The sequence below is a fragment of the Sitophilus oryzae genome, unplaced genomic scaffold (genome assembly GCF_002938485.1).
Source record: "Sitophilus oryzae breed Bouriz unplaced genomic scaffold, Soryzae_2.0 scaffold_158_pilon_pilon, whole genome shotgun sequence".
In the NCBI taxonomy this organism is placed as follows: Eukaryota; Metazoa; Arthropoda; class Insecta; order Coleoptera; family Curculionidae; genus Sitophilus; species Sitophilus oryzae.
Genome location: NW_022146269.1, coordinates 450,898 through 474,756, shown reverse-complemented (window position 1 = coordinate 474,756; position 23,859 = coordinate 450,898). Strand labels below are relative to the sequence as shown.

General features: G+C 31.1%; 2 protein-coding genes across 3 annotated transcripts in view; one reads left to right on the top strand and one right to left on the bottom strand.

The window, feature by feature from the left end:
• Positions 1 to 23,859, top strand: part of LOC115879842 (piggyBac transposable element-derived protein 4-like) — a 31,790-nt gene that overhangs the window by 5,874 nt on the left and 2,057 nt on the right. Inside the window, exon 2 of the mRNA XM_030896837.1 lies at positions 148 to 223. The gene's annotated coding sequence lies outside the window, so the exon portion shown is untranslated. The remainder of the gene's footprint in view (positions 1 to 147; positions 224 to 23,859) is intronic.
• The window catches only part of LOC115879843 (choline transporter-like protein 1), an 86,875-nt gene continuing 64,211 nt past the window's right edge, over positions 1,196 to 23,859 (bottom strand). For both annotated transcript variants that reach the window (XM_030896838.1, XM_030896839.1), the window contains exons 11-13: positions 18,672 to 18,847; positions 5,868 to 5,960; positions 1,196 to 1,412 (exon numbers count right to left, since the gene is read on the bottom strand). In XM_030896838.1, coding sequence (XP_030752698.1) covers positions 1,272 to 1,412; positions 5,868 to 5,960; positions 18,672 to 18,847 — 410 coding nt within the window. In that variant the 3' untranslated portion in view covers positions 1,196 to 1,271. The remainder of the gene's footprint in view (positions 1,413 to 5,867; positions 5,961 to 18,671; positions 18,848 to 23,859) is intronic.

Here is a 23,859-nt window from a genome sequence, read left to right as displayed (position 1 = left end):
TTGAGTACGTCAATCAATCCTAATTTATGTCATATACTAACATACCAAATCTCGTTTTTTTATCTGAGAAAATAAAAAAGTTATAAGGGTGAGCCACTTTTGAGACGCACCCGGTATACATAACTCTCCCAGAACAACATTTTATAGGTATTTTCCCAGCTTTCCCACACCGATCTGATCAAAAGCAAAGATGGAATCAGGCAGTTCGACGAAACAAAAATAAGTGAGTAAACAAATTGCCCATTACATAATCTAAAAATTAAATAGGCATATAATATGAGGATAAAATTTAATTTGATCAATATTAATGGTATACTTTTTTAACTAGTGCTTACATCTTTTATGAACATCTAAAATTATAATTATCCAAATTTAAAATTTCGTTACAGCCCAAATAGCCCATCAAAACTAGCAAAAACCCACTAGCAAAACCGGTGCTTGCTACCGTAGTTGAACTGATCAAGTTTTATAAGGTAGAATAATAAATTATAATACACGTTAGCCCTTCTGAAAATATCAAAAGATTTCCTTTTCAATTATTTTTAGAATGTTCTTTTTACACTTTCTAATACCGTATGGTCGAAAAAAAACAGCGGTCAGTTGGTTTGGAAATGAACATCGATGACATTCCCACATTCCCCATATAATTTTACATATAAAATGACAGCGTTTTTTTTATTTAGCAGAAATACTAATATCGACTTTTAGCATTACAATTCCAAAAAAAAACAAATGCGGAAAGCTAACATTTTATTGTCATCTTCAGAAGTAAATTATTACTAATTTTAAATGACAAAATATATTATACTTTTAGTGTGTAAGCATTATATATAATTGTGAACAATAACACATTCATTTTATATATTTTATTTTGAAATTAGTATTGTTTAATTGAACAATTTGTAAATACATCATAGCAAAATATAGTTTACAATACAAAAATGTATTTGCAAGAAAACAATTCTTAAATATAATAAATGTTTATATAAAAATCATTAAAACTAGGAACTCGTTTACATGTACATTTTTTCAAAATTAACTTACATAATTTAATTTTAATACAGTGTAAACGAGTTTTAATACTTGCTATTTTCCCCAATGTAAAAGGAAATTAAAACGTAAACTCCGAACAAATAAGAAACTAAATTGAACAATTATATAAAAAAATTAAATGGAAAACTCTACAAATAAACACAAATATGGCATATCTTAATTATACGACATTTCAAAAAACAAAATGAAATATGCCTTCTTGTAGTAAGAACTGTTTTTTAATTATTAGTTTTATCGTAAACTTTCTTAGAATCTTCGATAAACTCCATTAAATTTCGGGACATGTAGTATGGTTTTTCCATGCCGTCATTTATAAGTCGATCCTCACAATAGCATATGAAAAGCGAGTCAATCGTTGTCTGGAATAATAAAAGAACAAAGTAAATTAATACACAGCGTGTGCCAAAAAGTTTACAAAAATGTTTTTTCATTGAGATGAGACACTGAAAAGTATATATGGAATTATTTCAGCATACCCATTAACAAAAAAATAATTTTGATACAGGTCATGCGACAACTCTGCTATGGTTACAAAATCCGTTTCTCATATGAAAAAATAGAAATTTAAACACATTCAAAAATAATTTTATAGTCCTGCTGGCAAAGCTTATGTTTGGGTCGAGATTTCCGTATGTAAGAAGAGTACAATGCATTTATAATGGACAGAACAAACGGAAAACAGTGAAAACGTTGCCAAACGTATGAAATAAACCGAGTAACTGTGCACCTTGCCATTGTTTATTGTAGTGTTGATCGTGAAAAAAAAACGGCGTCAAAGTCGGCTGGGGAATGACTTTGACGAGGTCAAGCCCTAGACGTCGTTTACTAGACTTGTAATTTATTTTTATATTGGGTAAGAATGGTTTTTAAATGGTGTAGTCTAAAATTCGAGAAAAAATATTTTTTTGGAAATTGATTTGTATGTCTGGAAACGTTCAATTCGTTTTTAATCTTTCTATAATTAGTGTTAATTTTTGTTAAATGACGCCTAGAGATTGACCTGGCGAAAATTATTATCGATTGTCATTCCCCAGCCGTATTTGCCGTCGTTTTTTTTCGATCATACTGTATTTTTAAATGATTAATATTATACTCTATTCTAGATGAAAAAAAAATGTTGTTACAGTTATTTTTTTCTATAAGCCATTACAAGTTTGATATCGTAAAAATTGACATTTATTACTATAACAGTTGTTGCATAGCATGTCAAAATATTTTTTGTTATTAGCTTAGAGTTATTCCGCATACTACCTAGTAACCCAATAAAAAATCCCATTTGTTGCAAGTTAAAAGTAAAGTTGGAATACAAATAATAAATAAAGTAAATCTGCTACCTGTCAAATCTGACACTGTTTTATGATACAAGTCACTAGGTTCAGGATCCACAGAATGTTAAATTTAGAAAAAAAATTAAAAAAATAGACGGTAAATAAATAAATGTCTAAAAACTGACCTGTCCAGACAAATGTCTGGTTTTTAGCCTGGGACATTGGCCGAAAAGTTGTTTCCGTTTAAAATTTCCGTAAGTGTAACATTACCATTGTCGCCAAAATTAGTTATTAAGTTCGGGGATTCCCCAATATACTATTATACTTCTATTATACAGGGCGAGTCTTAAATAAGTGCAAATATTTTCAGGACTGGTAGATCTCGAAAAAAGAAACATATTTTCTCTTTCCCGTTTTTCAAATAAGTCCAAAATAACCCAGTTACTTTGAAAATTTAACATAAAAATTATTTTTCGCTGAAAATTCTGATAATCATTCGGGGTTTTCCTTCTTGTAAACTTAATCTACTATCTATGTTGCTATATCATCAAGATATTATATTTTTTAACTTTAACTAAGAATTTCCAAAAAAAATAAAAAAATTTCAAATTTTCAAAATATTTTTTCGCGAAAAACCTCATAAACGTGTTTCTGGAGTCGAAGTACATTACACCTAAAAATATTTGTACTAATTTAAAACACCCTGTATAGATTTAGCTAATGATTTGCCGCTTGAACTTACGAATTGCAGTACAGTAGGGACTCGATAATCTGAACTCCCGATAATTCGTAAGCCTCTACAGGGTGAGTGTTAAATAAGTGCAAATATTTTCAAGGCTGGTAGATCTCGATAAAAGAAACATATTTTCTCTTTATCGATTTTCAAATAAGTCCAAAATAACCGAGTTATTTTGTTTTTTCCAAAAAAAATAATTTTTTGCTAAAATTTTGAGAATCACTTGATCTTTTCTGGATTTTCTTTTTTGTAAATTTAATCTACTACTTCCCTATTATCAAGAAATTGTGTTTTTTAACTAAAAACTAAAAAAATTATAGTATCCCTAAAATATTTGCCCTTATTTAAGACGCACCCTGTAGAATCCAAATAGGATGAAAATACTGACGGCTCGGGTTATAGAGGCCCTACTGCAATATGAATATCCCGAGAAAAAAAGATAATTTGTTCTCAATTTTTTCTTCAGTGTTCTCAAAATTCTCGTTCTTCTCGATAATTAATAAGAAAAAACGAGAAAATTCCGAATAAAATTTAAAAAAGTAAGTGATAATAGCTAATTTTCCAACCCATTTTCTTTGCGCTAATTATAAATTCTCGACATTTGCCCTTTATTCTCGTTTCTCCAATAAATTGTCAACCATTTTACAACACTAATGACCGCTAGATAAAAATTTGACCGACTTAGGGTGGCTGCAATGTTGACATCGTTGACATCGTTGCAGCCACCCTTAACAAACTCTCTACCATCAGTTATTTTTACTTCAAACGTGACAAATGCTACCAATCAACATTTAATATAGATGGTTGAAACTGGTTTACTTTACGTAAAGCTTAAAAAGAAACAACTTTTTCTAATAAAGTCTTTTAACATTCCAATAAAACCATTCCTTAGAAACCCTATCTATTTTGCTAAATGTCAAATTTGACAGATATCCCAAAAGTAACAGATTAAGTTTTATTCATAGATAAAGGAAACAAGTTTAGATTGGAATGCTCGGCTTGCCGATAAAACTTATAATTGTTTTGCAGCGCATACGCTGTAGGGCGCTGCTATAGCGGTTGCTCAGAACAACAGCAAACAAGAACAGAAATAGTTTTCTCTTGTCAAAGTCATATATAAAAACTAAGTCATACATAAAAACTTCAAAAATTATAAAAACTTTATTTAAACAGCCCTCATTGAAAAAATACCGAAAAGTGTTTAAAGCGTCCATTTTCAAAGTAATTTTTTTTCTTCTATAAAAAATGTCTATACCTATTACAGTTGAGGGTTGGAACCTTTGGTGTTACACAGCAACATAAAAACACTAAATCACCACAATACACCAAAACACTTTTACTTCTGCACTGGACGCGCGTTTAATTGAAAGCATCAGAATTAATAAATGTAAAGATAGTATGAACAGAGTCAACGGTCCAATTCCTTCAAGTTCTTTGTTCCTACTAATCTAGTGGCGGAAATCTAACTGTTACGCTCAGTTGGCTCTGACTCGGTTGGCTAGATTTTGCCACGCCCAGTCGGTGCTCACTGAGCGAGTATATAAACGCTCAACTTGTAGATTGTACTTTAGTTTATAAACATCTGCTGATGATGCTAACATGGTTAGCGAAACGCGCGTCCAGTGTAAACGTAAAAGTGATTTGGTGTATTGTGGTGATTCAGTGTTTTTATTTTGCTGTCTATACCTATGTGGCGGATTCATCTCTCCAAAAAAATCCTTTATGGGTATTTCGCCACTGCACTGCAAGAAAATCTACAAAATAAAATAGTTATTTTTTGTAAACACTTCTGCGTTAAACCTAAACGGACGCTGCTTGTCAGAAGTTATGTTTACAGTAATACAAATTAGCCTCACAAAGAAAAAAATGCTTAACGTTTCGGAAAGTTATCTCTTTCCGTCGTCGGAAGCAAAAAAATACAAAGAATAAAGAAAAAAACTATTTAAAATATTTAAATTCACTATTCGAGAACACTTTACTTTTTTTAGATTATTTATATTGTTATTGTCATTTTAACAGAACGTCAACGGTTTTTTGTAGACGTATTGTTTTAAGAAAGTAAAGTGTTCTCGAATAGTTGAATTCAAATATTTTAAATAGTTTTTTTTCTTTATTCTTTGTAATATTTTTCCTTCCGACGACGGAAAGGGATAACTTTCCGAAACGTTAAGCATTTTTTTCTTTTTTAGGTAAATTTGTATTACTGTAAAGATAACTTCTGACAAGCAGCGTCCGTTTAGGTTTAACGCAGAAGTGTTTACAAAAAAATAACTATTTTATTTTGTAGATTTTCTTGCAGTGCAGTGGCAAAATACCCATAAAGGATTTAATTATTTCTATCTTGTAAGCTTAAATTGAATTTTATTTTCTCTAACTCGTGATAATTGCGGAAAAGTGTCATTAAAGACTTAAAAAGCTGTGTGAACTGTGAACTGCAAAAACTATCGTGGATCGTGGTATAACGTCAGTTTCCAATGTTTCATAGGTATTTCATACACATAAAATAAAGTTTCTTATATGCAACACTGCATTTTATTTAAAAAATTAAAAGAAAATAATAATAAATTTGAATAAACAATATTTGGCATTATCTAAAGCTTTGGAGAGCGACCGCTTTAAGAATAGCGCCAAATAGTATTTACATTGCCGGGCACTTTTCAATCTAAACTTGTTTCTTTTATCTATGATTTTATTATGTCATTTTTAATCCAAATCAATGCAAAAACACCGAAAGCAAATTTCACCTAAATTAATAAAATATAATGAAAAATCACATAAATCACAAACTGTATAAAAATAAAAAAACTTACATCAAAAACAGCAAACGTGATTGAAGCAGAAATCAAGGCCACTATACCAATAAAAATATAGGGAAATAAATTACTTTGATCAGGATAGGCACTCTGAAACAAAAATTTAAATTAATTCATTCAGATATTTACAAAAATATACTGCATGATCGTGTTATAAGAAATTAATAGTTTGTCCAAGGAGTCAGGAAAGATTTCGACAGACGACATCCAAATAATGACAGAAAATAAAATTTACATGTGAATTAAAATCACAGACGCAACTGTCATTGTAATGGATCCTCGCTCTGAACAGACTATAATGTGAATAAGAAAAACATGTTTAATTCAAAAAAGTTGTCCATTGGGAGTACAGAAAAAAATTATGGTTTAACATTTAATAAAAATTAATACCTATTTATAGAAGATCGTCTTTACAAGAGGAAAACCTTTTTTATTATTAACATTTTGACAAAATCATATTCTTTATAAAAAAAATTGGTTGTTGTAAAAACGTTAATCCCTTTTATACTTTTCCAAATCTCCAACAGTTTTAGAAAAAAATAAAAAATTGAATTCGTAAAAATCAAAACGCGTTTCTATGGTGAATATAATTTCGTTTTCATTCTTTGATAGACAGGTATTATCAATATTATTTGGGTATTATTTATTTTCATTAACGTCATATTTTTTTGTTGATTTAAAATGTTAAAAGGAGCATATAATTTATTTAGTTCAAAATAGAAAAGTTTGTTCCAACCCGCCGCAGAACCGTCACCGAACGATCACGCTCGTGCGCAGTAATTCAAATGTGTTCCAACCGAGATTTGACGGTTATCGGACGATCCTAGTTGCGTACCAACCTACCTTGGGATCGTTTAGTTACGATTTCAGAACGGTAATTCCGGTACATGGTCCAAATTGAGAACTGTTTGGATTGGCTTGCGCATTAAAGCATATTGGCAGGGATTATCGATTTTTAACAGCTGATTCTGGTCCGGCGTCCGGCTGATGCTTCTGTCTTGGTTATTTTTCACGAATTCGAATACGTATGCGTTATACTTTTGTTTGTGAGTTTGTGTGGAGTAAATCGTTCGGAAATTTTTAATTGTACACTTTTATAATTATCTATAGATAATAATTATAAGGATGAGTGACGATGATTGATTTCTGATTTCTTTATCAATAGACAATTTGGAGTTGCTGCCTAGTGAAAGGGTGAAAAATGAACAATATTTAGGTAGGCTTTAATCGTATTTTCTTGTTTCCTCGAACAAAAACAAAAAACCGATCGATACACGCACGCTGGACACTTTTGACAGTCCCGAAAACAATCCATAAAGCGTTCCAACGTTGATACTTTTTGCACCGTCACGAAACTATTCGAAGTCCGCGCACGCTAACAAAGTGCAAGAAGTGCAAAGTGCAAGTGTTGGAACAAACCTAATATAATAACTAAAGTGAGAGGACCTATTGAATAGGGCATTTACTAGACGGTATTTTATTTGTTATGGTGCACTCCAGACGCGCATTGCGTATTGAGGTGATGAAATTTGGAAATATCTAAAAAGCCGTGTGGGCGCCAGAATAAACGTCAGTTAGCCACTCAGCCGAGGAAAATTTTCACTCTTCATTTACTTTGTTAGCAGTACAGTGATATTTATATATTTTTTTCTTTATCCCAGTTTGAAAATTCCTTCTTACAGTTCCTAAAATTAACTAATTTAAAATTTTATTTAATTTGGGACCATTATAAACTTATTATGTAGGTATGTCAGTATGTTTGTTATTTTAGTACCTTATTTTGCTTTAGATACTTCCTTACAAAATATTGTAAACTTCACTACAATAATTTTGGTGAGAATCTGAGAATTGAGGTGAGAATAACATTGGGTTAGGTTAGGTTACCAAAGCCCAAAGTTGCTGGGCTAGGAGCCACTGGCCCTAGCCGCACTATAAAAACTTCCAGCCCTACCGAGTGGACTTGGAACTAAAAACTGAGAAAAAGTGATGAAAGTCTATCAAAATGTACACAGGGTTCAGCCTCACGTGCAGCGCATGGATTCAAGAAAACCAAAAAAGGGTATTTTTTGCCTAGATTTTTCAATTTTTTTTAGTAATTTTTAACTTAAAAAAGATAGTCCAAGTTTAGGGAAGCAAATAGTTAGGTAGTAATGTAAACCATTTCTGATCACGCCATTTTCTTACAGAGTCAAGATGTTATCAAATATAGGAACCCTTCGATACAGGTGTGCAGCAAAAAACTGTAAAAATTGTTATTACTCACCCATTACAGATGAAAATTACAGAAACAAACATTTTTTTACATTTCCCCAAAAAGATAACAAAAAAAGAAAAGCATGGTTTGACATTATGAGGTTAGAACCCAAAAATGTTAAAACATACCTGTGCGAAGAACATTTTGAAAATAAATATTTTACCGATACCATGAAAACAAGACTCAACAAATATGCAGTGCCTTTTTTAGAAAAAAACCTTTTATAAATATAATAAGCAATATCATAATTTATAAACCCGAAACACAGTCGTTTAGCTCAAAATTAAGAACCGAACCCTTGTCACCTGTTTTGGATAATTTTTCTAATTGTGGAACGTCCACTTCACAAGTAAAGTGGCCAGTAAAACGTAAACTAGACTTTTCTAGCGATGAAGGTTCATCAAAAAATCAGTTTAAACTCGACTTTAAATCCAATTCAATTTTGAAAGAAATTAATGAAACTCGTATCAAAAACTTAACACCAAGAAAACAAAAATTATATTTTTCAAAAAAAAATCAGATGAAAATTTTAAATTTAAAAAGGGCATTAAAAACACTAGAAATAAACTTCTTCCTGTCCTCTTGTATTTAGTTTAGTTTCTATTAAAATGTGCCTAGGTACCTATTTTTGAAATACACATTTAATATTATATTGTAGATTTTAGGTATATACAAATTTTGGTTGTTTTTTGTATACTTCGTCTGCAAGAGTTCTATTTTTCTTGTTAGGTACAAAGAATTTGTACTTTTTTCCTATTTGTTAGTCATTTGACTTGAATAAAATATTGTGCTTTGATTTATCGTGTTCTTATTCTTACAGTAATTCAAGTTCAAATTATGGTTTGAACTTGAATTATTGAACCGATCCTTAATATTTAAAATATTTGGGGCGAAACTGACGCGCCAAATGTAATCTGCTATACCGACCCGACCGCGCGCACGTATGTACTTCTTTTTAGACGCCCACAGGGGCGCCACTATTACAGTCTTGAAATATTAACGTATATTCGATTCTCTCACTTTAGTTATTACCCCAATGCAGTTATGACATTCACCATGTTGAAATTGCAAAAATTTTTAGAAAGCTGCGACCATTGAAAAGAGTTAGCCTTAGTAACCCTTATTAATATACTAAAAGTCCCCATTTGTCCGATGTGTGCGTCATCAAAAAAAATCGGTCGCCATCTTGAATTTTGGTACTTTTTGGGAAAAAATGTAAATAACTCGAAAACGGTTTGTTATAGCGAAAAACCCCAAGAGGTAAAAATTAAAGAGAATAAAAAACTCTATATCAATCTCAAACTCTCTCTATATCAAACTCTAGAATCAATAAAAAAGAGTTTATTATCCTAACGCAATGACGTTACACGACAGAAAATTGAGTAATTTTTAAAAGGGATCAACGAAATGCAAACTACTAATTTTTTAAGCTTATTAACAAATAACATGGATATTTAGCATCAATTCAACTGAAATACAATCCTTGTGCCATTTCCAAGAAATATTTTTTATTGGTGGGTTAATAATATTTCAAAATTAACAAAAATTGTAAAAGCTGTCCTTTACTAAATACATGTGTACTAATAATGTGCGAAAGCAGTCTCCACCTTGTCCCGGTCGGGGTTATTTGCACTTAAACCAAGGTCTTATTGTTACCATTTTGTAAACAACTTGTTTTTAAAAATACAGTGACAGTTTGAAAAATTAGGCTGGAAGAAAAAAATAAAATGTAATGTAAACTGGCGACTTTCAAAACGTTGCAAAAAGATCCTCATCTGCGACAAATTACATCCGTTTATTTTAGATCCTGCAGCACAAAAATCTGAGCTAGCCGAAGCTGGAAATACATTCTTATTTCCATTATATGGTCGACATAGGCTAGCAAAAGATTTAGATCAGTTAAGGTATTTTAAATATAAAGCCCTTACATCTCGTCAGGTACTTATTATAGTAAAAATTTTGATTTAGCTACCTTACCTCCAACAACTAACGCAGCTGAAAATCATTATTATAGGACCTATTTATAAATGCAGTATTGGCTAAATAACGGAGAAGAGGCAACAGAATGTGGATGGAGTAAAAAAACGGATACCTTAGTTCCAACAACAACGTCAAACGCAGTGGCACCAGAATTTGTATTGTAAATGATTTACTGTAATTGCAAATCTGGATGTAATAAACTATGTACCATTGCGATAAAAAAAGTAGTACAAGAATTAGTAGTCCCAGATGGAACTCCTAGTCTATAAGGATATTTGAATTATACTGAATTTTTTTTTGGATTTAGCCAACAACACTGTTTTTTTGTTTATCCCTAATGCATCTGCAATGTCTCTTTTGGGAACCACATCCCTTAATCGCAAAAATATAATCGATTTTTGCTCTGAAGTTAAAGGCATTTTTTAAAAATTACGTGACACTGACACAAGAATATAGACCAGCAGATTAAATCATATTTTGTTGTACTATTTTTTTTTAATCGCAATGGTACATGTTTAAAATCCAATATGCCATGTTCATGCTTGTGTGGTAACTGTAATGGTATTTTTTGCGAGAACAAACAAATATTCGTCGAATAATTGAAGAACAAATCGAATAAAATTGTAAATTTAATTTTTTTTCTAGAGATGACAGTTTGAAAGGTTAGGTAACAAGTTGGTAACACATTTTTATTAAAATGGTCATAATTTGAATTATTTTTATTCGATTTGTAGGGGTATGTTTATAATGTATTTATCATAATGAAAAAGTGTTAAGATTTTAGGTTAATATCGTAGATGATTTGGTAGATTGATAGTCAAAAAGACATTCGCAAGTAGTTTATTACATTTTATTTTTTTCTTCCAACCTGTAGCCTAATTTTTCAAACTGTCACTGTATTTTTAAAAACAAGTTGTTTACAAAATGGTAACAAAAAGACCTTGGTTTAAGTTGCAAATAGCCCCGACCGGAACAAGGTGGAGGCTGCTTTCCCACATTATTAGTACACATGTATTTAGTAAAGGATAGCTTTGACAATTTTTGTTCATTTTGAAATTAAACCACCAATAAATATTTCTTGAAAATGTCACAAGGGCTGTATTTCAGTTGAATTGATGCTAAATATCCATGTTATTTGTTAATAAGCTTAAAAAAATAGTAATTTGCATTTCGGTGATTCCTTTTAAAAATTGCTCGATTTTCCAAAAAAAATTGTACGTCACTGCGTTAGGATAATAAACTATTCTTGATTGATTCTGATAGAGTTTTTTATTCTCTTTAATTTTTACCTCTTGAAGTTTTTCTCTATAACGCACCGTTTTCGAATTATTTAAATTTTTTCCCAAAAAGTACCAAAATTCAAGATGGCGGCCGATTTTTTTTGATGACACACATCGGACAAATGGGGACTTTTAGTATATTAATAAGGGTTACTAAGGCTAACTATTTTCAATGGTCGCAGCTTTCTAAAAATTTTTGCAAATTCAAAATTATTTGCACTGGCCTATATTATATTCTCTCTGGTTCAAAGGTTGAATACGGAAAAAAAGGGTGGTTATAAATTTTGTGCTTCTTTAACATTTTGAAACAGCAAAAAATATGACGTTTATCAAAATTACTAATAACCATCTATAAAACAATGAAAAAGAAACGATACTGCCATAAAAACGCGTTTCGATTTTTAGGACTGAAATTCACTAGACGAAATTTTCACCCACTAGTTAAAACGGTAGGGAAATTTGGAAAATTATAAACGGGATAAAGCATTTTAAAACAATCGAAAACTTTTACGAAGAACGCATTTTTCCTAAAAAAATAAGATTAAAAAAGTCTGGTAAAGACGAGCCGGGGACACACTGTAGATAAATTTATTATTATTCTAATATGGGGGTACATAATACCCTTGTTTATATATTCTTAAAGTTGTTCAACCGACTAGACAAAATGTGCTGCCAACTGGAGGACAAATCGTGAACCTTTCGGGGCGGAGTCAAAAATATCGATTATTTTCGTTATTTTCCTCAGAGTAATGTAATAATATAGCCCGGGTTTCTGCGAACTTTAATAGTGATCAGCTGATTAAGAAATTTAAACGAAACTTTTATTTTATTGTAAATTGTGGATTATTTTTGCCTGTTATTTTAAGAATTCTAAACCGTATTAACAAAGAAATTATTATTTCGATATGTTGGTACATTATTTATAATTTATGATAATGCTAATTGGCTGTTAATTAATATTTAAAAAAAGTTACATACCTATTTTAATTTGATTTAATGCAGGTTTATAAAAGAATCATTTAATTTTTTTTAAAACATAAAACTTTTTACATTTTTGGTGCCAACTAACTGGCATGGTATTATTGGTATGGAAATTAGCCAAGAAAGAAAAGAATTGGCTATAACTTGTAATTTTTCGAAAAAAACATACTATACCCATGGTACAAAGAATACAAGGTATGATATTGCGCAGGTTGGTCGCTACGTCACAGGTGATAACAGGCGCTATTGGTCAGCACGCTCCGCGCGCCATTTCAAATCGTCAAGATATTGTTATAAACCTGTTTTTTTGTTTATATCCCGTCATTGAATTATCGCTAAGCAAGTTACTGTGGAGCAGTGCGTAAGGAGTCGGGCTAGGAAGCGAGAGACCGGAGTTCGAATCTCGGCCGGGACATAACTTTTTATTTATTTTTTTAAATATTGTTGTATTATTATTATATTATTAGTTTATTTTTGTGGTATAAAAAAAAGAACTATTTATTCTGTTATTTTTTAATCTCCGGTATTAATATAAATTGATTGTTGGTACAATACCTCATTTAATATAAAATAATATTCTACTTTTTGAAATGTATCGGGCCCTAATTGTACCTAAAAGTAATATATTTTTAATGATATACTATATTGTAAACTATTTAATATTTCAGTCACTTAAAAAGCTAATTTGCATGGAATAATTGCCTACCATTAGAGAAAATTTGAGCTATATAATCCTTGATGGGCATATTCTGGGTAAGCAAATACTTCCTCTAAATTTTGGGTTTCGTTCAACCGATTTATTCTCAAAACCTGAAACATCTACATATAAAAAGAAGCACAGGTAACTAATTATAATAAACTTCACCCTTGGAATTACTTCCACTAATTATAATAAACTTCACCCTTGGAATTACTTCTATCACAATTACAATACATTCATCTGCATTGGCATTTTCTACTTTTCGATGGGAAACAATAAAATTCCCAACATTTTTTAAATGATGTAACAATTCCTCTTGTGGTTACTTTTCCATATATATATCCTCATCTCTGTCCTCATGTGAAATCAGAGGCAATGAACATGAAAATTATTTACCATAAACATCGCAAACTAAAAACCTAATAAACAATTTTATAGGTACCGAATATAGAAATAAATTTAGTATTCTTACCTATTATGGTCCAAAGTCCAAATCCATGTTAATAGATAATTATTATTTTTAAATATATTGTTTTGGAACTTCTGGTTTTAGTAATTATTAAATTAAACGAACTAAAAAGTCTTAAAAATAAACAATTCTTAACCATAACCCCAAAAAAATGCTGATCTCCTGTCAACTTTCTTTATTTTTTATTTATTCCTCATTTTCCTAGTGACGTCACAGGTGGTATGCGCGAACTGAACGAAATTGGAGCCGCTATCGATCATACCTTGTATTCTTTGTACCATGTACTATACCTATATCGCTGAAAAGCTTAAAAAAATGGCGCTTTTTATGAAGTCATGGCCAACTATGGTTTCCATTTAAAAAAAAACATAATGTTTGTGTCATATGTCAAAAATGACAGGCTTTAGGAAAAAAAACTGAAAACACAAACTCATTAGGTATGTGATTATCTACAACTTTTATCTGAAACTTTTTGTCTGAAATACTATATGATCGAATAAAAATGGCGTCAGCGATGGCTATGAAATGACAATCGATGATATATTTCCCATATAATTTTACATATAAAATGACAGCGATCTTCATTTCATAGCCATCGTTGGCGCCGTTTTTATTCGATCATACGGTAGATTATAATGGAATTAGAGAAAAGTTTTAAAATAGCCAAAATTTGTTTTTTTCGAAATATCTAGTGAGCCTTGAACTTCTCCGAAAAATCCGAAAGGCGCATATTTATGACCCTACAAAACTGCAATTATTCTTTCCCCATTTAACCGACTCTCTATCTCCAGTAGTTTCCGAGATACCCATAGAGAACATCGATCGTAGGAAACTCACCCTGTATAGTATTTAGAAACTAATAGAAACTAACTGTTACTATTATTTGACTAGATTAATTTGATTAATAAGACTCGACTAATTTAATTTAAAATAAATTTGATCAGATTTTTTTTTCGTATATTCTACTACCAGAAAACCAAAATTATATGATAACGCACTTTTCAACGAAGTTGAAGGAAGATATAGTGTATCTATCACAATATTTAATAGAATTATTACAATTAGAAGAAAAACAAAAAGAAAATATACCCAAATACCTCATCTACAAAATAAACTAATATAATATCTTATAAAAACACTACACAACTACTTCTTGTATTCTACCCTGAAAAAATTATCAAACTTACTAATTAATCAAACAAAAAGAAAAAATAACCAAATTATCCCTTCACCTACTACTTAACTACCAAATAATAAACTATAAAAACACTACTAAACTATTTCTGGTATTCTACACTAAACATTATAATTAAACCTAATAAAATTAATCTGATTTTACACTACAACCACTACAACTACAAAATATGAACATTTTTTAAAACTAGAAGAAACAGAACTTCGATACGTGCGACCAGTATTAATAGATCAAGCGGACAAAGAATATAAAATACTTTAAAAATGTGCATTCCAGAAAGAAAAATATCTCGAAAATTACCTAAATAAACATATTTTTTTCTTATCAGTGAAAAGCATCGGCCTCGTCGGCCTTGCGGAATTTATCGGGTATTTACAATGGTCGAATTGTATAATTACCAGCTTTTATAGCATATCTAATAGACAAAAAGTATCTGGTCGATTAGTAACCAATTGGCACAGTCCGAAAATTATCGATTTTTATTTTCTCTGTTTTTATTGGTCGCTTCAAAATTCAGAGTAACAAAAAATATTTTTCTGTAGTAAAAGACTGTGAAATACGCCCCGCCATCTGGTGCTTTACATCCATAAACATCTTAGGTTGAGCTACTTTAAAAATTCATATACAAGGATAATACGTAGATATGGTTCAAGTAAATAAAAAAATGAAACTAGACTACTTCAAATAAAACAATAAGAATTAAAAGATTAATATTAATATATAATAGTAGTTATTTCTACTGAACAGAATAACCTTAACGTCAATAAATATTTTGTGATAATTCGCATAGGTTGATTAAAATCGAGTTTCACGTTAACGTTCAGGCTTCGTTTCTAATCGAATACTATTTTTAGAGCCAAGTGGGTTTGCGGTAAAATTATCATTCTGAAAATACATAAATTTATAATAATTACCGAGAACAGTTTATAGATAATCCATCAAATAAATCATATAATGTCTACAAACGATATCCAAGAATTATAGAGAATAAACAATCTGACTTTTACAGGATTAATTCCTGTGCTGCTGGAATATAGATTTTAAATTATTAAAATTTTTAATTAGGTTTTGAGTGAGTTTTAGATTTACTTCACATCGAAATCTCACTCGAAATTGCAAAAATGTAAATTCTTCCAGTTATTAACAATTCACACAATTTTAATAATTCAACACATTTTAAACTCTTGTAAAATAAGTATTCTCTTAAAATTTAACACTTAAATAACTATGTGAAAATATTAACTAAACACCGCTAAAGGATATATCACCAAACCTTATATTTTTGAAATCAGAAAATGATGTCTATTCAACTCTTTGATTAAGAAGAGTAAGGAAGGAGCATATCAAAAATCTTAGGTACACCGCGATGGGACTCAAATATGGCCGACTTAAATTCCGGTTTATCAGTGCCGTTCTAATTTTATTAAAAAAATGTAAAACTATGATGTAGGGTAGACGTGGGGTAGACTCAATAATTTGTTATTTTATTTTACGTTGTGAATAAATGTTGGTAGTTATTAAAATTGTTATAAAATATATAATTCTAATAAAAATAGATAAGTTATAATAAGTATTTATTAACACAAACATCCGATACGCTACTGAAGCAGGTAAGTCAAATTAACGTATCAAAATTCTTTGACATCTGATTTTTGACAAGTAGTAAATAAAAGCTAAAATGCAAGAAAATATATAATTTAGTTAATTTAAATTGAATTTCATAAATGATCGGTTTACTACACGTATGTATATTATATAGCCACTTACTAGCGAAAAGTTGTTCCATTATTTCACTCAATTTTTGCCGAGATCTACCGCACGCTACACAACCAACTATTTTAGAGTCTTTTTCGATAAATCGCGATAGCGTCACTGTTAATTTAAGTTCTGCCACAATTTCCATCTACTATCTGCCACAATTTTCCTACTACCTTTATGCAACTATCAGTAGTAGAATAAATAATAAATAACATAAAATAAGCTCCGTAAAGACTGACAAATCTACAAAATTTCAAATCAAATTCAAATGTGTCAAATAAATCGTCAAACAGAACTGTCAAGGATCCCCACCCTAGAGAGCTTTTTCCGCCCACCATGCATGAATACATGGATAGCATTATGCTCCTTCCTTAGTCTTCTTATTCAAAGATTCAACTAAAGACTAGCCATTAAACCAAAATATTTATTATAATATACAGGGTGGTCCGAACTGTATTCCGGAAACTTCGGCGGCATATTCTGCACATAAAAATAAGTAAAAAAGTTCGTATAAACGTATGTCCTAAATTGCTTCGTTTCGGAGATACAGGGTGTAGAAGTTTCATTTTTATTTCGAATTTTTCCAAATAGTTTATGAAGTAACGGCAATATTTGGATGAAACTTGGTGTCTGGGAGTTTTTTGACATGAGAAATTTGATTCTGATGTCAGTATGACTCCTACTTGTAGAGGGCGCCACCTACATATTTTTAACTGGTTTGAAGAGCAATAACTTTTCGTCCGTACCTGTATAAAACTACAGAGTACAAAAATTACGACGTATTATTATTACGACGTATTATATATTATTTATTACTTAAAAAAGTCACTTAGTAAAAATCGCTACAAGTAATGATTCTCGAGATGTTTGGAATCGAAATTATCAATACGTGTCATCATTGACATAAATCAAACATGTTGACTAAATAGTTATTAGACTGAAATCATGAATTTGATGTTTTGGTGCCAAAACTTCAAAAGAAAAAGTTTTATTATCATTTTTTCGCAGAAAAATGTATGATTAATTTAGAAAAATAAAAATTTCCAAAATTTATTATTTCAGTCAAATAACTATATCTACTCAACGTGTTTATTTTTTGTCAATAATGACATGTATTGACTATTTCTATTCTAAATATTTTGAGAACGATTGCACTCACTAGAAACTCATGGAAATGTATATTTTTTCACTCATTAGTTTTATACAGGTACGGACGAAAAGTTATTACTCTTCAACACAATTAAAACAAATGTAGGTGGCACCCTCTACAAATAGGAGTCATATTGACATCAAAATCAAATTTTTCATGCCAAAAAACTCTCAGACACCAATTTTCATCCAAATATTGACGTTACTTCAGAAGTTATTTGGAAAAAATCGAAACAAAAATGAAACTTCCACACCCTGTATCTCTGAAACTAAACAATTTAGGACATACATTTATACGAACTTTTTTACTTATTTTTATCTGCAGAATATACTGCCGACATTTCCGGAATACAGTTCGGACCACCCTGTATGTTAAAAAATGCAACTAATGTCAAAATTTTACATTTCTTATAGTTGTTGTTATTTTAAAAATGACTTTCATACTTTGCTAAAAAAATATATACTAGTATGATACATTTTTGAATTCGGAGAAAAGGCGACTATCTAATGCGCTACTAATATACAGGGTGTCCCATTTAAAAAGTTTTTTTTAGTTTCAAAAATCTGACATGTGACACCTACTCTCATTTTTGACAACACTCGCAAAAACTTGGCTGAAACTGCTACAACATGCTTTTTGAATGAATGCTTTAACCCAACAAACAAAAAAGTTATAAGCTTTTGAAAGGGGGTCAAACTAAAATGATAACCCGGTACATAAAATACATTTCATTCATTTGTGAGGTTAAGTATCACAATTTTGACATAAAAATAATGCAGTTTATGTAGAATTCTATAAGAAACACAAATGGTAAAACGAAATAGGGGTTGCTATTTAAAATGTTAGGGGTAGGTGCCCTGGGGGTCAAGAGGTTGAAAGTAACACGACAAAAAATGCCCCAAAAATTGTCCCCCTTGATATGTAAATTGACGTGTTTCGACAAATTTTCATACAATCATCCGTAGAGGCAATATTAAATACTGTTCGTTTTCAAATTGTCACCCAGTATGGTATTAAACGTGAAAAATACTCACCGGAGCTATAGCAAATATAGCCATAGAGATTAAAATCGTTATGACAACAATTAACAGTTTGGCCATCCCCAGAACAAAGTCACCAATGTAGTTTATTGCAATCACATTTCCAAGATTGTCGATCAAAATTTTCGCTGCTCTCTTGCCGGATTTCACAAAAGGTTGGCCATGAAGGGCTAAAAAAATAAAAGTTTTATATAAAAAAGAAAAAAAAACGCTTGGACTAAATACATACAGGGTGTTTCAAAAAATATGTGCCATATCTCGTGGGGAGATTCCTCATGTAAAAATAAGATTTATTTTTCATATCAACATAGGTCCGATACTGCTTTGTTTCGTAGCTACAGGGTGTTAAAGTCTTAATAATCTTTCGATTTATTATAATTTTCTTCCAAGTACTTTTAATGATTCGAATGAAATTTTGAGGGCAAAAGTTACTATACATGCTACATATTTTAATGCTAAAAAAGTGTCGACAAATTCATCAGGGACGTGCATATGGGTTATCACCTTAGAGTAAGTTTATCAAAAAAAAAAATCATGTGCACCACTGATTTTTTTCTTTTGATATAAAAATTGTATAGGCCGTTTAATGCCAATTAAAATTTATCTCTTGATATTTTGTCGAATTCGGCCTTCTTGATGAGATAAATGCAATTTTATTAATCACAATTAATAAAATTAAAAAAAAATAAATTAATAAATTATATATTTTACCTAATTATTAAATACTAGTTGAAGCCTGGCGTATCCGTCACATCAGGAAAAAAAATACTTTTATTTTTTTTAATTAAATGAAAAACAAAAAATCCGGCGACGACAGTTTTTAGAAAAGCCAATTAGCTATCTTTTAGTAAAAAATCAACTTTCTAGAGCAAGTCGTTCCTTCAGTAGAGACGACACAGATAAACATTAGCATTTTATATATGTAGATTATTACCATTATAGTTATTATAACTATTAGTCCAACCTACAGCAATTTCAAATAAAAAAAATTATGGTATTTAAGATAATTAAAGAAAAACTAATTTTAAAAAGCTTTAACATTCTGTAACTCCAAAACTATGCATTTCCATACCCATGTTTATAGAAACTTTTCTCATATCTTTTGATGAGGAATCAATGAGTACTTATTTAAAACTTTCGCAAATTAATGATATTAATTTTTTTTAAAGGTTGCTATTAGACTTGGATTAAGGCAAATTAAAAAAATTGCGTTTATCTCATCAAGGAGGCCCAAACCACAAAAATATCAAGAGACCAGTTTTAGTCGGCATTAAACTGCTTACACTATTTTGCTAACAAGAGAAAAAACGTCAGTAGCAAAAGTCACTTTTTTGAAAAATATTCCAGTGATAACCCATATGCAGTTCTTGGTGACTATGGCGACACTTTATTGGGTTTAAAATATGTCGCATTTATAGTAACTTTTACCCTCAACATTTTATTTGAAACGCTAAAGGTACTTGGAGGAAAATTATAATAAATCGAAAAAATATTAAGACTTTAACACCCTGTAGCTACGAAACAAACCAAATCAAACCAAACCACACCTATGTTGATATGAAAAATCAATCTTATTATTACGTGAGGAATCTCCCCACGAGAGATGGCACATGTTTTTTGAAACACCGTGTATAAATGGAAAGAGAGATTCTTTTAAAACTTCGCTAGAATCATGAACCTTAAAATTGGTAGCTATAATTGTCATACTTTAACAGAATTCCCACCATTACTAATTATTAACCCTCCAGTTTTAACAAGGCATCGTAAATACTGATGTCGCCATAGAGCTGGTAGAGGATATTCCTGCTTTCTCACTAGAGGAACTACAAAAAGCCATCGGGAGTTTAAAAAATAAAAAGGCTCCTGGCCCAGACGGCATGCAGGCGGAAGTTCTTAAGATAGCACTTCAATCAAACCCTGATCTGTTGCTGACAATGTACAATGCTTGCCTGTCGACAGGAGTTTTTAGCAAGCGTTGGAAAGTTGCACGCCTTGTCCTGATCAGCAAAGGAAAAGGAGATCCAACAGAGCCGTCCTCATACCGACCATTGTGCATGCTTGACGCAGCGGGGAAAGCCTTGGAGAAATTACTGAAGCCACGATTGCTTAGCGCAATAGAAGATGCTGGGGGATTACCTCCTAAACAATATGGTTTTCGGTCTAGAAGATCTACAACTGATGCTGTCATGGAGGTCGTCGAAGCTGTTCGAAGAGCGGAAAACCGCAACCGCCATTCACGCCGCATTGTCCTACTCGTGACCCTTGACGTTAGGAATGCATTCAATTCAGCAAACTGGAACGATGTGCTTACAGCCTTAGAAAAATCTTTTCACATACCGAAATATCTTCTACGAATGATAGACGACTACCTAAGAAATCGCGTTCTCATTTACGAAACTAAAGAAGGGTACAGAAGGAAGACGATAACATCGGGGGCTGCACAAGGATCTATCCTTGGTCCGGATCTATGGAATGCGTCTTACGATGGCCTATTGAGAACAAATATGCCCGTGGAAACAGTATTGGTCGGATACGCCGATGACGTCGCCGCACTTATCGCAGCTAGAGATATGGAGATGGCCCAAATCAAATTAAGGAGTGTGATGCTAACTATTAATAACTGGATGACGAACCATGGACTATCACTGGCCCTTATGAAAACAGGAATTGTGGTTCTCACAAAAAGCAGAATAAACAAAGTGCTCCCATTCTAAGTAGGGGGAGAGATAGTTACATCAAAACCAGCAGTAAAATATCTTGGCATCACCATAGACAATAAAATGACCTTCTAGGAACAGATAAAAATGACCGCAGGCAAGGCCGCTAAAGGTGTCACAGCACTGAGTAGACTTGTGGCCAACATGAGTGGACCCTAGTCAAGTAAACGGCGATTATTGATGTCGACTGTTCAGTCGGTTCTTCTATATGGCGCTGAGATTTGGGCAGTAGCTCTATCGAAGGAAAAATATAGAAAACGTTTGGCCCAAGTGCAGAGACAGGCAGCACTCAGAGTAGCTTCATCTTACAGTTTCCGAACCTGCAGTGCTGGTTATCGCAGGGATAGCACCTATAGCTCTACTTGCCAGAGAACGGTATGCCATATACCAAAGGAAAACCGAATTGAACCAAAAAGAAGTTAAAAAGGAGGAAATCAACAGGACTTATGAAGCATGGCAGAGATTGTGGGAACAGGAGAGTAGGGGTCGCTGGACTGCGCGACTTATTAAATCGGTGAAAACCTGGACACAAAGGGAACGCGGGGAAATAAATTATTACTTGACCCAGTTTCTTAGCGGCCACGGCTATTTTTTATCGTATCTTGAAAAAATGAGAAAGGTAACATCACCAGTATGCCTTTACTGCGAAGGTTATGACGACGCAGAACATACCTTTTTTATATGCGAGAGGTGGAGCGTATACAGAAGGAATATCGAAGAAGAAATTGAAGGACAACTATCCCCTCATAACATCGTCCAAAAAATGCATCAAAGCCCTGAAAACTGGAACCGCATATCAAGGTATGTGGAAAAGATACTAAGGGAAAAGAAAAGCGACCTGGATAACCGCTGATACCATAAACAGAAGCGAGCCCGAGGGCGATAAAAAACGGACTAGTCTCGAAGTAATGTGCTAAACGGTCCCGAACTAGAGTCCAAGACGTAAAAGGAGGTGTTTTAGTCGGTATTTATTAAGAGAGATTTAAAAAAAGGCATCGTAAATACAATTTTAAACAAAATATCAGTTGGGCTTTGGTTGGTGGCACTACATTTATAAACTAAAGTAGTGGCACTATTAAATATGCTTATTTAGGGATATTTGACAACCTTGGTCGCTATGGTTGTGTATCCCGCGATTTTGCCTCAGTAGCAAGGGTATGGAATAGCCATCCATCGGGCTATTTAAAACTAGTTTAAATTTCTGTGATGTACCTGTATATACATATATGTTGTCTGTGTGTGTGTACGTTCTATAGGCTTTTACAAATATTAGGATAAGTTTTAACAAGTAACAAATCTACGTTCAGGATGAAACAAGTAGAAGATATCATTTAATACGAAGATTAAATAATTCAAGTTACTCAATTTGAAAAAGACCAACTTAAGAGTCGAAACGTCATGAAATTACTTTGTTTTATTTTATATATATATATATATATAACCAAAACTAAGAAGAAAATTCTTGGGGATAGCGGTCTAGAGGCAAAAAATTAAACAATTTATTACAAACGCCGAGCTTTCGGAAAATATATTTCCTTTTTCAAGGCTAAAACATATCACAAAAGTCAACTGAATATAATATAATATTATATAAACTTACGTGTAAAAAGTTTAATTATAAAAATAGAAAAATATAATATATTAATCTAAATAATTATTATTAAATAAAATAATTAAATTATTATTATTAAATTATTATTATTATTAATTTTACATTAATAATTTATATACTAAATTAAAAGATATTTTATATATATATATACTTTTATATAAATCTGGTGTTGTTTATAATATTAGTTGTCTTGATTGTAATCTTTCTTATATTGGACAAACTTCTACTGTTCTTAAAGAACGTATTAATAGACATATTAGTGATTTTAGATTATGTAAACGTAGTTGTGCATTATCAGAACATGTGATTGATACACTACATAATATTGATTTTAAAAATGCAAAAATTTTGGATACTGAATTTAATACTAATAAAAGACTTTTTCTTGAAATGGTAGAAATTTACATTAATGATAATTGTATCAATAAAAGAAAAGATATTGAGGATCTTAGTAATATATATTCTTTCTTACTCCATTTTATTAAAAATAAAAATAATATTTAAAATTTGATTTTTTCTTTATTTTTATTTGTAACTTGTGATTAACCTTATATGTTTTTTACGTGTTTTTTTATTAATAATTAAATTTACCTTTCTATGTCAAAATAATTTTTAGTAATGTCAGAAATCATGAATATTTAAGAAGATTTTAACTTTTATACAAAATTTTAGTTCCTTTCTTCCATATAGAAATTGATATATTTTTCTATTTTTATAATTAAACTTTTTACACGTAAGTTTATATAATATTATATTATATTCAGTTGACTTTTGTGATGTTTTAGCCTTGAAAAAGGAAATATATTTTCCGAAAGCTCGGCGTTGTAATAAATTGTTTAATTTTTTGTCTCTA